This window comes from Dermacentor albipictus, chromosome 4 (genome assembly GCF_038994185.2).
Source record: "Dermacentor albipictus isolate Rhodes 1998 colony chromosome 4, USDA_Dalb.pri_finalv2, whole genome shotgun sequence".
Taxonomy (NCBI): Eukaryota; Metazoa; Arthropoda; class Arachnida; order Ixodida; family Ixodidae; genus Dermacentor; species Dermacentor albipictus.
Window position 1 is genome coordinate 24,392,874 of NC_091824.1, and position 14,890 is coordinate 24,407,763.

At 47.9% G+C, this 14,890-nt stretch overlaps 1 protein-coding gene across 8 annotated transcripts in view; it reads right to left on the minus strand.

Annotated features, from left to right (window-relative positions):
* The window catches only part of LOC135919231 (uncharacterized), a 125,188-nt gene that overhangs the window by 73,837 nt on the left and 36,461 nt on the right, over positions 1–14,890 (minus strand). For 5 of the 8 annotated variants that reach the window (XM_070538024.1, XM_065452934.2, XM_065452938.1 and 2 more), the window contains 3 exons: positions 12,669–12,734; positions 10,888–10,959; positions 7,543–7,690 (listed from right to left, as the gene is read on the minus strand). In XM_070538024.1, the coding sequence (XP_070394125.1) occupies positions 7,543–7,690; positions 10,888–10,959; positions 12,669–12,734 (286 nt within the window). The remainder of the gene's footprint in view (positions 1–7,542; positions 7,691–10,887; positions 10,960–12,668; positions 12,735–14,890) is intronic. The other 3 variants (XM_065452936.2, XM_065452935.1, XM_070538026.1) reach the window with 1 other exon arrangement.

Genomic DNA, 14,890 nt, shown 5'->3' on the forward strand with positions numbered 1-14,890 from the left:
TCAACTATTGGAGCGTCCATTATGTCACGCAACCATGTTCAACCCAGTGTATGAGAGCATTAAAGAAGATTTGCCCTCACACCTACGTGCCACTTTTGTAAATGAGAAACGCCTCTGTGCTACGCGCATGCTTCGCAGATGATGAACAGAACCATTATTGCACGAAATGGTTAGGCTCACTTTTATTTGACTCACCCTGGTACATTAAAAATGCGAAGATACAATGGAATATACAAATGAGAAGCTAGAGCTTGATAAAGGGCAAAAAGTGTCACTGGAAACAAAGTTCACTGCACGTGTACACAAAACCTCGCAACGAGATATTTAAACACACGTAAAAGTATCCAATAAATCTACGCATCTAAGCAAATGTCACTATGTAAAATGCGTCAAACAAGGCAAATGAACATGTTGCACAATCACAGATGCACAGATCACAAATCCACTCGGCCAGAGAAAAACGAACCCGCACGAAAGTGGCCGCGCGGTGGTCGGGGCAACACAAGAAAAATGTATGCGCTTTGGCTGGCTCTGGCAGGCTCTGGCAGCCCGCGGATAGCGAGAACAAGATAATTCAAGAGGCTCAATCTGTTGTGGGTGCATAAAATCCACAGTAAGCCACTGCCTAGAAACATGAGGTCGGGTCGTAACGACGGCCGCAGAGCAGCTCGTATAGCGGCCTTGACGGAGACTTTGGGTCAAATAGTAGAAGAGGAAGAGGGGGTCACTCTCTTCACAGACGCTTCGTTACCCAAGTTTTCATCGAAAGCAACGCTGGCAGTTACGACGCGGGATGGGCTCGTAACCTGCGCCTCCATCAAGACGTCTTTTCCAGAGGTGGCAGAAGAGGCCGCTATAGCGCTAGCACTCGCGCAGCCCAAGGTGGGAAGAATTGTCACCGACTCGCAAAAGGCGTATAACAACTACAGGAAGGGGTGGGTGTCTCTTGCGGCACTAGATATTCTCCAAAGTAAACGCGACTTACCTGAAAGGAAAGTTGAGTTAATATGGACACCGGCTCACTCTGGGCTGGAGGGCAACGAACTTGCCCACCAGTTCGCCCGAGAGATGGAACACCGGGTTGAGGAAGGTGAGCCACAGTCCATATTTAGTTACAGAGACATTACGAACAATTATAAGACGGAGAGGCGCCGTTACCCCGATCCTCACAAATCGCTTAGCAGAGAACAGCAAGCGATCTACAGGCAAATACAGGCAGGATCCTTCCCGCACCCTTACCTTCAAAACAAGATGTACCCGGAAAGGTACGAGAAGGATTGTAACTTCTGCAAAACTCACTTATGCACGCTCCAACACGTCATTGGAGTATGCGATTTCATCAAGGCGATCCCCCCACCTCTTAACTGCCCCGCTACCCTACCCCATCCCTCATCCACCCTTACCGAGCGATGGGAGACCTTGCTAACCAGCACCGCCCTGGAAGACCAGCTCGTCCTGATCTCCAGGGGCCAGGCGGCTAGGGAAGCATATGGGTCCCGTGAAGAGGGAACCACTTCCATCGACGGCGTCTAAGATGTCGAGCTCGGCTCAATAAAGTTGTTTCTCTCTCTCTCTCTCTCAATCTGTCCTCGCGAACAAAAGTCAAACTACAAAAAAAGAGAGAAGAATAACGTAGTTACCTTTGCTGGCTTTAGTGTCTTGACATGAATGCTTTGGCGCACGTGAAAAAAAAATGTTGATGTTCTTTTCTGTGACACGACGGAACAAATGAACCACCACAACGCTTTGCCTCGTCGGACCTTGCTGCGTGCTTTGTCAACTTGTCTGATAGTGTGTTTATTTGGCTTCCCTTGTTGTATGGTCCAATGTATGACATTAGAAAACTCAATGTTCCTTTCGAGTGAAATGTTTATAACAACATTAAACCAGCAAAGTACGGGAATTCAATATCTAATACACGACTTTGGAAATGTCAATGCACCTTTTACATCAAAAGTTTAGGACAATTTTATACCCATTAAGTTAAATAATTGAAATGTACGTGCTCCGAATATTCCGAGGCCTCCGCGAGATGCCGCGACGAGCCCGCTCGCAACCAAAACGCCCTTGAAACTTTGTGCTTGGATGGGGCCCCTTGCGTTATGTGACACCAGGTGCATGGGCGTTGCCACAAAATCCAGCCCGAGTTCGCAATGTTCGCGTTGAGATGCCTATGTCTTTTAGAGCGTGTAGAATACGTTCTGGACTAAATACGCAATGTTTTCCGGCGCCGGCGGTGCATGACAGCACGAAAAAATTTCGGGGGGGGGGGGGGGCTGAAGCCCCATAAGCCAGGCTACGCCCCTGATGTCACTGGGTATATATATATTTCTATGTATGTATATGTCGCTAGGTATGTGCTCCTGGGGCCTTCGGGTATGTGTCACTCTTCAACAAACTTCTTTGACGTCAACTTGGGTCGTTGAGTATGTGCCAGTGAGTATGCACGGACTTTGCAATGGTGCCTTAGATGGCGCAGCGTGTGGAAGCGCGAGAGTGCAGAACGGATACAGTAATTATCTCATACACCCGCCGTGGTTGCTCAGTGGCTATGGTGTTGGGCTGCTGAGCACGAGGTCGCGGGATCGAATCCCGGCCATGGCGGCCGCATTTTGATGGGGGCGAAATGCGAAAACACCCGTGTACTTAGATTTAAGTGCACGTTAAGGAACCCCACGTGGTAAAAATTTCCGGAGTCCTCCACTACGGCGTGCCTCATAATCAGGAAGTGGTTTTGGCACGTAAAACCCCATATATTAATTATCTCATACAGCACGCGTTTCGATCGGCTATCGTCATACTTGCATAGCCACAGTATATGAGTTCTGCCCAATATTGTCAAGTTCGTAATGACCACTAGAACCTCTGATTTAGGTAAAGAACTCTAACTTCGGCAGCAAGTTGCACTCCTGTAACACGTGAAGGCGAAAGCCTGCTGTACACGTGGTAATGCGCCGTCTCGCATTGTCGCGTTGCTGCTTTCGCAGTTCTTCGGGCCGTTTTATACGCTTAGCCGCGGCATCGCGCTCTCGTACAGCGGGCTCAGACTCGCGCCAACGACGTTTCTCTTCGACTTCACGTTGCATCTTCTAAGCAGGGGATTGAAACGTATGCAGTTCTATGTGTTGTATGGGTGATTTCAATGAATATGTGCACTGTTCGCTTCACTTTGCTGAGCGCCCGTAGCCTCAGCCTTACGGGGACATAAGCCATTGCATTTTGTGCTTGCTTACGGGGATATCAGCCATTGAGGTCACGTGCTCTTTTTTTGCGATAACAATTATATGGCCACTGCAAGCACACTTCCGCCGTGGGCATGGCCATCGCCGTCGCCGTGAGATTCCGTATAAAGTCCAAGGACGATAACACAGTCACCACGCGCTCAACGCTGTATGTGCGAGTAAAGGCGTACGAGGGGAGCCGACAATGGCGAGTCAATCTCGCCCGCGCGAGAGGTACGAAAGAGGGGAGGAAGCGCGCGGTCTTCCGTCGTGCGCGAGGCGCCCAACGTTTCGAGGCACCGGGGGAGGGGAGCGAGGGGGGCGCGGCGTTATACTTCGGCAGCACACTATTTAAAAATTTACACCCTTTGAGGCTTATCTTGTCTTTATCTTTATCTTTATCTTATCTTATCTTGTCCCACAACAATAATCGTCATTTGTCTTGCCCGCATTTCCTTCCTTTGACGTTGCGAGCCCGGTGCTTCCAAGTCACGTAAGGCTTGCGCGTTATCACACGCATTCTGGACAGGAAAGTAGCGGGCGCCGAGTTTTCAAGAAAGTAAATGCAAGCAAGCCAGATGAAGGTTATTGCTGCGGGACAAACATACACCCCAAAGGGTGCAACCGTTTTAGGAGCGCAACTGCGGATGTGGAGGCTGCGCGCGGTGGCCTGACCGCATCTTGAGGGCGATCTGCGTTGGGGCAGAGTCTAGGTGCATGAGTTTCTCGTAGTTTGTGCGTGCTGCGTGTTCTTGGCACTCACTTTGCATTGAATCGATAGAAAGCACGAATGTCCCTTCGCTCGCGGCTGCTGCTGTGTTTCTCACAACAGCATTTTAAAAATTAAATGAAATTGTGGGGTTTTGCGTGCCAAAAGCACGATCTGATTGTGAGGCACGCCGTAGTGGGAGACTACGGCAACTTTAACCACATTGATTTCTTTAACGTGCACCTAAATTTAAAGGGAAGCTGAAAGGTTTTCCAGAAAAAATGAGTGAACATCTGTACATAATTCTTTTCAACCCTCCCAGTTCGAACATCGTATCGAAATTCAGCGAAAGAAAGCGCAAATATATTTTATTTCGACGAAAAGTGCAGCAGCGGACACGCCCAGCTCGCGCGTCTCGTTTCCGCCTGTGATTGGTCGGTGCGCCTCGTGACATCAACTCTAGTAACCGACCGCTGCCGCTAGACGTGAAGCGCGGTGCCAGGTAGTTTGGTGCTGTTTTTCTGAGACGGTAATGGAAAATTTAGAGAGGCTGCGTTTTTCTTACGAGTTCGGCGTTACTCCCTACATGTACGAGCCGATTGCGAAGAGCCGGCCTCTCGAAGAAACAAACGATGCTGGTGCGAGCAGTGCTTTCGACGCGAATGAAAGCAAAGTCTTGGGATCTCCTCGTGTTGGAAATGCTCTTTGGTGAGTATGTTTTTTGCAAAGCGATCTAGTGATCTCGCCGATCTTTCGCCGATCTAGTGAGCTCGTTTTTGGTCAAACGACTGTAGTGTTGTGTTCCTGCATGCCTCCTCGTGGAACTTAAGCGGGGATGCGATCGTCGGCATTTTTGCGCTGTCCAAAGCTGTCGGCAATCTACAAAGACGGTTTAAACGCGTGAAAAGCTTCCCGGTTCATGCAGTACGTGTAGTGACCTTCATCTGTTGACTACCACTCACGTTGACTACCACTTACGTTGACTACCACTTACGTTGACTACCACTCTACATACACGCAGACGCACCAACAAAGGAATGCAGGGTCGATCGAAGCAGATTACAATGGCACGCACGCAGAAACAAGCGCGGTCAGGCACGGTCGCGGACGCTGCGAAGGAACGAAACACTAGAGTTGACGTCACAACACCGTGGTTTCCGGTCTCCGCTCCGCTCCGCTCGCTCACTCAACGGGGGGCGGAGCTACAGCGCAATTTCAACCGATGAATACGTCGCTCCTAATTGAAAAAAAAACCCAAAGTATTACCTACATGGTTTATAAGGTTCCCGCATCCGTATATGAGCGTCTTATTGAATTCGACAGCCTCTTCAGCTTCTCTTTAAGTACACAGGTGTGTTCGCATTTTGTCCCCATAGGAATGTGGTCGCCGTGGCTGGGATTCGATCCCGCGACCGCGTGCTTAGCAGCCTAACACCTTAGCCACTAAGCAACCATGCACGGCGGGTCACGCCAGCGTTCTGATAGCGAGTTTTCGCGGTCATCGAGTCGGGCGTGTTCATGTTTGCTAGCGCGCCCGTGGCACCATGCTTGTTAATTTAGTTAGTGTGCTTATGTTTACAAGTTTATACGGCCGATAAAACTACTATCCTTACTTCGTATAATTGTCCAGTAATTTTCTATCGCAATTAGTGCTTCGCCTTTCATGCAAAACTGTGACTTTTTTGTACCTCTCGACTAGACGCCGCGTTTCTGTACGTTGTATGCGTACAGAAACGTATGCTTATGCGTACAGACCGAAACAAGTCTGGACGCCCGAAGAAGAAGCGGCTTACCAAGAAGAGCGCCGTACTACCAAGCGAAAGGTGATGCGTGGCCGCCGAGCTGATCCGGAACAGCGCGCCGGAGCTGCGACTGAGAAGAGGCGACGCCGAGTCGAGGATTCCGAGTTTCAGTCCAGGGAACGCGAGAGTCGGCGCCCGAACGCTCGACGTCGCCGAGAAAGCGATCACAGCCTGCGACTGCTCGAAGACTTCCAATGTGATGCCTACCGAGACACGGAGGGTTCGAACGGCCGATTAAAGAGCCAATTTCTGGGCATAGAGTTTGGGTACAGCTGTCGCGTCTGTGACCTACAAGGAAGCTCGGCTCGCGGCTCTGCGGGGCTATATACGATCGACGGAGGAGAGCCGATACTGTCCAACGCGCCGAGGTCGCCGCCAACAAACGCCGCCGCAGAGCCGAGGATCCCGAGTTTCGGGCCAGAGACAACGAACGATGCCAACTGAATGCTCGGCGCCACCTGGAATCGGTTCCGGGTCTCCGCGTCACCGAGAACTTCCAACACCAAGCCCACAAATCTATGGGTGGTGCGTACGTCCGCTTCCTGCGCGAATTCCTCGGCATAGAGTTCCGAAACAGCTGTCGCGTCTCCGACCGTCTCTGGCTCGACTTGCATCTCTCCACGGTGAGCTCGGTGCGGAACTTTGAACGCAGTTCAAACGAAGCTCTGCCGAAGCTCTGCCGAAACGAAGCTCTGCCTTGCAAGTGCTTCGCGAAGCCTTTCCCGACGCCACCGATGACGACGACGGTCGGACGTCGAGGACGAGGACCGGATCGACGATGATGACGACTGGTGCTGAAGCACTGCGCATAATTAATTGTGATGCATGTACTGTGGCTTGTACGTGTGTGAGTTGCTGGGGCTTGTGTGACTTACCCGCCTGGTCCGTGTATGACCTCGCAACAAGTTGGCGAAACTTAGCAAATCGTGGCGACACTTAGTATGAGCATAGTTAAGCCATGCATGACCTCGTAAGACTTAGAAAAACCTAGCAACGCTTAGTATGAGCCTAGACAAGGTATGCATAACATCGCAAAACTTATCAAAACCTAGCAACACTTAGTATTAACCTACTCGAACCATGTATAACCTCGCAAGACTTAGCAAAACCTAGCAACATTTGGCAAAAGCCGGATCCAGCACCGCATGACCCTGCCTTGCACCACTAGTGCAACCTGCCCACAATTTTTTTTTTAAATCAAGGAGGAGAAAAGCGCACACTCGATAACAGTCGTCCGAGGTCTCTTTGCTAGCAGCACAAATAGCAGACACATGCAAGAACAGCAAAAAAAAAGAAGAAAAAGACCTAATACGTCACAAATGGGAAGTCAAGTCCGTTTCTTTCATACGAAAAAGAGAAGGCAATGAGCATAGTCGCACCACTACTGAATATAGATATTAAAATGAATATGGTGTTTAACGTCTTGAAACGACACGGTGGGTTGTGAAGACAACATATAGTTCTGTGCCCGGACGAATTTTTACTACTTACAGTTCCTTAAGCGTTAAGTTCACGTGCACTCTAAGTACCCAAGCGTATTTTTAAAAAATTTTGCCCACATAGGAATGTCATAGCCGCAACCGGGCTTCGAACCCATGACCATAGCGACTGTGCCACAGCGGCGACTTACACACTCAGAACCTCAATCATCTTAAGACCGAGAATTGTGGATGTTTCAGCTCGTTGGCTCGACATCGTGACAAATCGTAAAGACGTCGTCTCCTCTTTCGTCCGTCTGTGTGCTGCTGCACTTACGACATGTCACGACACCTTCGGTTGCTTAGACCAAGACGGCGGCGCGACGTCTCACCGAGCGTTGGGCCCTGGTCTTCCGAAGCAGGGCTCGCTCGACGACGCGTCCGTGCCGTCCCACGATCGATGCCCGAGCGTAGCCCGAGCGGGTCGGTGTCGGCGCGCATCCTGGCCGCAACACCGCGTCTGCCCAGTCGCACGATGGGCTGCAAGGAAGACGCGAGAAACGCAGCGTGCACTGTCGGTTGAGAATATTCGGGCACGTTTACGGTGTACGGATTTTTTTTTCTTAGCATACACCTCCACAACCGGCCTCGTCACAATGACAATGTAGGCTGAGCACCACTCGGGCAACTGACGTAGACAGAAAAGGAATAGAGATGGAATAAAATCGTAATGGCTACATCATCGTGGGCTAAAATAGCATACGCAAGCGCGCTGCTTATGGCCAAAGTCAAGACGCGATAAGGTCACTGCTGGAGCTGTATGTATGTATGTATGTATGTATGTATGTATGTATGTATGTATGTATGTATGTATGTATGTATGTATGTATGTATGTATGTATGTATGTATGTATGTATGTATGTATGTATGTATGTATGTATGTATGTATGTATGTATGCATGCATGCATGCATGTATGCATGTATGCATGTAAAAAAAATTATGGGGTTTTACGTGCCAAAACCACTTTCTGATTATGAGGCACGCCGTAGTGGGGGACTCCGGAAATTTCGACCACCTGGGGTTCTTTAACGTGCACCTAAATCTAAGCACACGGGTGTTTTCGCATTTCGCCCCCATCGAAATGCGGCCGCCGCGGCCGGGATTCGATCCCGCGACCTCGTGCTCAGCAGCCTAACACCATAGCCACTGAGCAACCACGGCGGGTATGTATGTATGTATGTATGTATGTATGTATGTATGTATGTATGTATGTATGTATGTATGTATGTATGTATGTATGTATGTATGTATGTATGTATGTATGTATGTATGTATGTATGTATGTATGTATGTATGTATGTATGTATGTATGTATGTATGTATGTATGTATGTATGTATGTTCTTAATGACTGCCGAGAAGCCTGCAAGCACACTAGCATTTGTGTCGCGAGTGTCGTTTTCTAGTGAAGCTTTTTTGCCTGTATGGCATGTGTATTTTTTATCTTTTACATATGTGTGTATGTCTTATTTGCTCACTACATCATGTCAGTACAATATATTCATTAAACAATCAAATGTTATGCGAAAACCCGCGACGAAAGTTAACACTTCCAATACAACAAATAAAAACTACGGCAGATCTCCTCTCACGATGACTGCAGATGGTAATGCGAATAGGAATTCACTAATATAGCGACAGATTATATTCCTGAAGAAACGTTAATTAACACGTATAGTGGTAATTGTGAGACTTTCGTGGCTTTGGCTATACGCGACATGCTCCAATGTCGTCCCACTTTCCTATGGCACTCGCTTGCCAAGGTGGCCAACGAGCATGAGGGCATGACGCCTATTGTATGACGCTGACGCAGTGACGGTGGAATTACGAAGGACTAGCGTCGATTGAACGTCGAAGGCGTATAACGACGACGGAATGACGACAATGAGATGTCGTTATTGAACGTATTAAAATGTTATAACGACGACAACGTTAATACGACATCAGGACAATGAGATGACGAAGACTGTATGACGACAACCGCTGAAGAAGCGAGAATGACGATGATGGCACGACCAATGTGGCATGACGACGACGGTACGACCATGAATGCATGAAAGCGTCCGTGCGAGGACGACCTAATGCTGACTATGGCATGACAACGGCGGAATAATCACGATTAAATAATGACAGCGTGATAACGATAGAATGACGATCAAGGAATGACGCTGATGGATCAACGAACGTGCTATGACGACGATGGCATGATGAGAATCGTGTGATGACGACGACATGAGCAGAGTCGGATGTCGAAGATGACGAAGAAACGACCGCAATGGCAGCCCGACGACGGTGTAACGAATGCATGAGAACGAGTGGATGACGACAATGCAGGGACGACGATAGCATGGTAATAGAATGAGGACAATCGACTGACGACGAATGTATGATGACACTGGCGTCACGGCGATTGTATCACGAAACCTGTATGACTACTAAGGTGCGACGATGGCGGCATTACGAGAGTCGGATGACGAAGCTGGAATGGCGATGATGGCACGACCACGACGGCGTTGCGACGACAGTCTGACGATGACGCAATGACAACTCCGAAGTAGTCACGAATAAATGACGACAGCATGATTACAATACAATGAGGAAGAAAAACAATGAGACGACATTACTGAAGTGATGGCAATGATAAAACGACAGCCCGAAGACGAGGGCATGACGACAACTGCATGACGACGATGGTGTGATGACGACATGACGAGAGTCAAACGTCAAAGCTGGAATGACGACGACGCAGCGACCACGACAACATCTCGACCCCGAACAGCTGCCTAGTGGCACAGGCTATTGAACAACTGCGACCACTGGATTGAAGCAGGAGTGATGATGGCAGCATGTCGAGAGTCAAATCATGAAGCTGACATGATGACGATTGATAGACCACGACGGCATCAATATGACGGTATGGCAACGAATGTATGACGACTGTATGACGACGACGGGACGATGACGACAGCATGACGAGTGTCGGATGACAAAGCTGGAATGACGGCGATGCAACGACCACGCGCCCATACCTATAGAAGCCCAAGCTATTAGACAACTTAGGCCACTGGGTCCAGATAGAAGGCGTGACGACGACAGCATGACGACAGTAAGATATCACGAAACTGCAATGACTGCAATGGAACTACCTCGACGAATCGCGACCAGGGGCACATACCTAGTGGCCCAAGCAGGTAGGCAACTTGGGTCACTGGGTCGGGGTAAGAGGCTAGATAGATAGATAGATAGATAGATAGATAGATAGATAGATAGATAGATAGATAGATAGATAGATAGATAGATAGATAGATAGATAGATAGATAGATAGATAGATAGATAGATAGATAGATAGATAGATAGATAGATAGATAGATAGATAGATAGATAGATAGATAGATAGATAGATAGATAGATAGGCTCAAGACGGCCAAAGTAAGCAGAGGATGCTATTGCCTTTAGTAAATCAAGCTCACAACTGCCTAATGATTTTAATTCGGAAACATCACCCTAACTGTGAATCGTCTCCGAGAGGAATTTACAAAAAAGGAATAGGTGGGGAGGGTACTACAAAAAAGTACGCGGCTGACAAAGCGAAAGTATACTCTTTGAATTTTTGTTCAAAGCTTCTTTTACGATACAAGATAGCGAGTAGGACATAAGCGTTAATTGTGCCGTACCTCGTCCAGCATCAAGTCGTCGGTGGGGCTCCGAATCCCTAGGCGGGTGGCTCCTCGGTTGACCACGTTATCCTGGTTATGAATGGAAATATCTTCAGTGACGACAGCAATAACCGATGACAGAGTGCTCTCATCATATGAAGAAAGAATTCAGGGGAGGTATTCTGTAGGAGTCCACCTAGTAGACTGTCCATTGGGCTACTGCTGCTTGTATACGGCCGCGCGTCTCCTCCTCCCTCGTACAGCTGCATCCAATCAGCACTGGCCGAAATGGACAGTCCACTAAGTGGACTCTTACAGGATAACACCCCCCCACGGAGCTGGATTCGCAAAGCTTTCTCTTTATTGGGTGCTGTTCACTGCCATGATTGACAGGTGTATCTAGTTAAAAACGCGCTGACGCCAGCTGACATAGTTGCAGAACTTTCGAGGACGGCCAACAAGCAAAACAGACGTGGACTTACAAAACGGCTTACAGTAGACAGGCCTCTCTAATATTGAAGCATGGGCAGTGACATGCGGTTGTTCCTAATTATAAACAAAACGCGCTGCCCAAAGCCGAAGAAACTCTTCTTCCCCGAGGATGGCTAATGCGCTGTTCAAATACTCAATGACATGCGTACCTAGCCACCACAGCAGAGGCTGAAGGCCCAGGCCTCTGTGGTCGTCTACTCAAAGCTGCCGAACCTCGCTTTTTCCAAAGTATAAAGGCCCCTACACACAAAAGTTGCTAGAGATGCTAGGCATGCCGTCGAAAAAAAAGGAACCTCTTCAAGATTCACTGAAGAGCCTTTCTCTCTAAGTTCTTTGACTTATTCTGTGACCTGTTGCATGCATTAGGACAACATGAGAACTCATGACTTAGAAGACGCTAGAAATTTTATGCGACTACGGAATTGACTAAAGAGAGCTCTGATGATTCTTCGTTTGCGTACTGCGGACTAGGTGAACAAATTGCATCCCACGCCGCAGGTGGTAACGCGAAGGCAGAGCTTGCCAACCACGCCACCACCCTAGATCTTACGTCCGGCTGGAAGACACCGTGGCCAAGACTTAAGGTCTAGTCGTCTCCTGAGGAAGGGGAGATCCTCTGGGGCTAGTCTCCCGGCCGCAGCCCCCCTTGACCCCAGCAAGCACATCTAATAGTTTTTTTTTCTATCTCTCTCACGTCTGGCGGTAAGTTTTAAAATGCGAACGTCCGCCTATTTATCTCGGCCACTCTATTTAAGATGATTGTCATCAAGTTGGCCAATTGCAATTTCGTCAAGTAGTCGAAACGTTGTAGTATGACTCAAGTCAAAATCAGGTGAGGAATTAGCCGCAATTGTTGCTTGGCGGGCAGGACAGCTTTGTGTTCCTCCATGCGCTCCTTCTGTGTCGGCTGCAGGACATGACTGAGAAACCGCGACAATTGTGCTGGTCGGCGGCTCTGTTTTATACGGAGTTATGCAATAACACAGGAGGTGCCCGACTGTTCTCTCCGCAGCAAATAATCACCTTCAAGCCCATAGTTTATTAAAATTAATAACATACCTTCCTAGAAGCGTTTGGCTATTCAACTTCCCTGCCAACGATCGTCGAAGATTTCTCAATTTGTAACCTTAGCATGCTACACCTACACGTATAGCCGCAGCAGCACACTACCTCTTTATCAGGCCACTAAATCGCAATCTAAACTTACACATTTGTGCATGCATACATTTTGTATTCATATTGTTTTAGTTGTAGAATTTCACTCATTTCATGGGCCTTCTAAGTTAGCAAACAGCTCTTGGCAATACCTGAATCACTTGTTGGTCGGCGAAAGAAAGACAAGTCCACTTGTTGGTCCACTTGTTGGTCGGCCCCTTGAGAAAGACAAGTCCACTTGTCGAAACCATGGCTCCAGCTTTCACCTTGTTCTCGTTTTCCTCATCGTCTTGAATTTCCAACTCCCGCCTTCCCCGTGTTTTCCCATGTTGGTCTCTTGTAATGGCCAGCTTTTGTCAATAGTGAACCGATCTGAAATATGCTTTTTTTTTGTTGCTGCTCGTCCTGTACACGTTAGTGTCCTGGTGGTATTGAGGCTCAAGATGTTCATATCGTCTTTTGTTGAAATAAACATTTTCTGAACCATGTCAGTGAATGTTGTTGCGATTGTTGTGTAACTACAGCAGGGCGAGGAAGCTCTGTGTGGCCGTATGCCTCCCATTCTTCGGGTCAAATCGTGGTCATAATTACGTCATGTTTCAATCACGTCCAATTTCCCCCCTGGCGGTGGACAACGTAAAATTTAATCACAGACAGAGCATCGGCGGTGACCTCACGCTCGTCTCCTTTCGCCCTCCTTTTCCCTAGCGGATTTCCTTTCATGCCTGGACATGGCCATCTCTCCTTCTCATCGTCATTGGCTTTTCTGCCTCGCTTATTCCTTCATACCTCGCAAATTCGGAAGCTTCCCAATCTACCCGTGGTCGGTCTTCCAGCGAAAGCGGAAACTGTCGCCAAGGGTAATACCACCCAACACTCAACAATACTGACGGCACGCATAAGTGAGCTAGTTGAGCTGAGCAGCCGTCTCGCTGTCTCACTTTCTCGGACCAAACCGGTAGGCTTTCAAACTGAGGTGAAAAGGAAAGAACTTTCGTTTCTTTCATGAAATAAAACGCACACGTTAACCTCCCCCTCCGCGCGCGCTGTGTGCCAGGTCGTAGCTTCGCATCCCCTGGGGGGAACCGTACGTGCAAATGCTTATTTGTGAAAAACAAGCTACAGAAATCCTGAAAATTGTCTACTAAAGCATGACTACTGTGTGGCTCGGCTGTGACTTCGTTCTTGCTTAATTTTACTTACCTGCTTTTACTAGTTGATGCACGTCTATCCATGGCCTTTCCGGTGGCAAAGAATGCTAAGGCATGAGTACACAATTGTCAGATTTTTTTGCCGAATGCCGCCTCTTCAAGGCAATCGCACCGATTGAGCCGGCACGACGGGCACGAGCGCGCCTCGACGGAGGAGAGCGATCGAAAGGGAACGCCAGACCGCAGTAGCGCGTGTGGCGTTGCGTGATGTGAGAGTGCATCGCCACGATGCCATGTCACCCTCGCTGTCGCTTAGGCACCGAGTCGTGCTCCCTAAAGGGCTGCAGAAAATAGCGCCCCTTCCTTTTCTCAATCACTCTCTCTCTCTCGCTCGTTTCTCTCAGCAACTACTGCACCGAATTTGATGAGGTTTATTGCATTTAAAAGAAAAACTTAAAATCTAGTGACTGTTGGTTTTGAATTCTCGATTTAGGTCCTCAATCTTTCATAAAAAATGGCAGAAATTGAAAACTATCAAAAAACGAAACTATAAGGTTTGCAACTCTGTCACTCAGCAACGAAAAATGATAATATAGTCCTGCGAGTTGCATCTGATAGTACATCTAAAGCGGACAAAATATGTGTGTTACACTTGAATCTCATAAAATTTAGCAATATGGAAATACAGCTTTAGCATAACCCTCGTAAACAACATAACAAAGTCACGTAAGATCTAAAATGACGTATCAAATTTGTCCGCCTTGAATTATCTAACGGATGCTCTTTACAGAACCACGATATCTGCTCTTGATGCACAGCTATGAATTTGTAAACATCGTGCTATTTTTTCGCTTTCGTATTTTTGAAAATCTTTTTACCGAAATTCAGAACCTAAAAGGAAATTCTGCTTCCAGCAGTCACTAGAATTTAATTTTCTCTCTCAAATGCAATAAATTTCTTTAAAATCAGCCCAGAGCTTACCTCATAAAAATGTTTTTGCGTTTTACATGTATTTGAATAGGCCGCGTCGGAGTTGGGCAAAGCTAAAGCTTCCTCTTAAGTCGGCATTCTCCACATTTCAATTTGGCTGTCCCACAAATTTCAGGTTGGCTTATGTCCAAATTTAAGTTGGCCTACCTCTAAATTTCGAGTTGACTCAACCCCAAATTTCAAGTTGTCCCACCCCCAAATTTCAAGTTGATCCACCCGTACTATAAGCTTCC